The sequence below is a fragment of the Priapulus caudatus genome, unplaced genomic scaffold (genome assembly GCF_000485595.1).
Source record: "Priapulus caudatus unplaced genomic scaffold, Priapulus_caudatus-5.0.1 Scaffold2136, whole genome shotgun sequence".
NCBI classification, from domain to species: domain Eukaryota; kingdom Metazoa; phylum Priapulida; class Priapulimorpha; order Priapulimorphida; family Priapulidae; genus Priapulus; species Priapulus caudatus.
In genome coordinates, this window is record NW_014579197.1 from 17983 (window position 1) to 18954 (window position 972).

The following is a 972-nucleotide window of genomic DNA, read 5'->3' on the forward strand; positions in this document are numbered from 1 at the left end:
AGAAACAAAGATGGGGGAGAGCGAGGGAGAAAGAAAAGATGAAAGTAAAAAAAAGAGATATATATAGAGAGAAAGAGACTCAGAGAGAGAGAGAGCCAGAGAGAGAACAAAATAGAAAGAAAGAGAAAGAAAAGAGAGAGAGAGAGCGAGACCTGTCCACACTGTATATTTGACATTACGATGGTTTGCTCTGTATAGAACTGTGGTGAGTTGAGGAGGATGGATTTGGAGGAATGCGTGCTCATCTCTGACGCAGCACTGCTGCATCTAGCAGCCGGCTGCCCCAAGCTACAGAGACTCGTAAGTGTCAGCGAGCGATCTCACATCCCACGCATGCCGTAGCCGCGTTGCCAGAAACAAAACCATCTTAAGTTTTAATCGTAGTTTTGATCTCTTTTAGTCTTAATTTTAGTCTGAACATTGGCTTTTTCTTGTAGACTGTTGCAATGGTGCAAAACCACAGTTATGTATTGCATAATATAGAGATATAGAAGGCTATGGGAATAAAGAAGGGGAACAAAATTAGTCTTAATTTATTATTTCTTTATTTTTTATTATTTCTTTATTTATTGTTATATAATTTTAGTCTTAGCATTGGCTTTTTCTTGTAGACCGTTGTCAGAAACAAATTTAGTCTAATTAACGTTAGTCTTAACCTTAACTTTTATCGTAAACGGACCTCTACACACTGCGTATGAAAAACTGGAGACTTTACCACATGAACACACTACCTCACACCTATGGATGCTCTCTTCTTTCTTCCCCCACAAGCTCACAGCTACGGATGCTCTCTTTTTTTCCCACACAACCTCACATCTACGGATGCTCTCTTGTTTATTCCCTCACAACCTCACACCTACGGATGCTCTCTTGTTTATTCCCTCACAACCTCACACCTACGGATGTTCTCTTGTTTATTCCCTCACAACCTCACACCTACGGATGTTCTCTTGCTTCTTTCCGCCGCAGACT

General features: G+C 40.6%; 1 protein-coding gene across 1 annotated transcript in view; it reads left to right on the top strand.

The window, feature by feature from the left end:
• Positions 1 to 491, top strand: part of LOC106818285 (F-box/LRR-repeat protein 2-like) — a 10139-nt gene extending 9648 nt beyond the window's left edge. Inside the window, exons 6-7 of the mRNA XM_014823007.1 lie at positions 199 to 300; positions 438 to 491. Coding sequence (XP_014678493.1) covers positions 199 to 300; positions 438 to 491 — 156 coding nt within the window. The remainder of the gene's footprint in view (positions 1 to 198; positions 301 to 437) is intronic.
• The last annotated feature ends 481 nt before the right edge of the window (positions 492 to 972 follow it).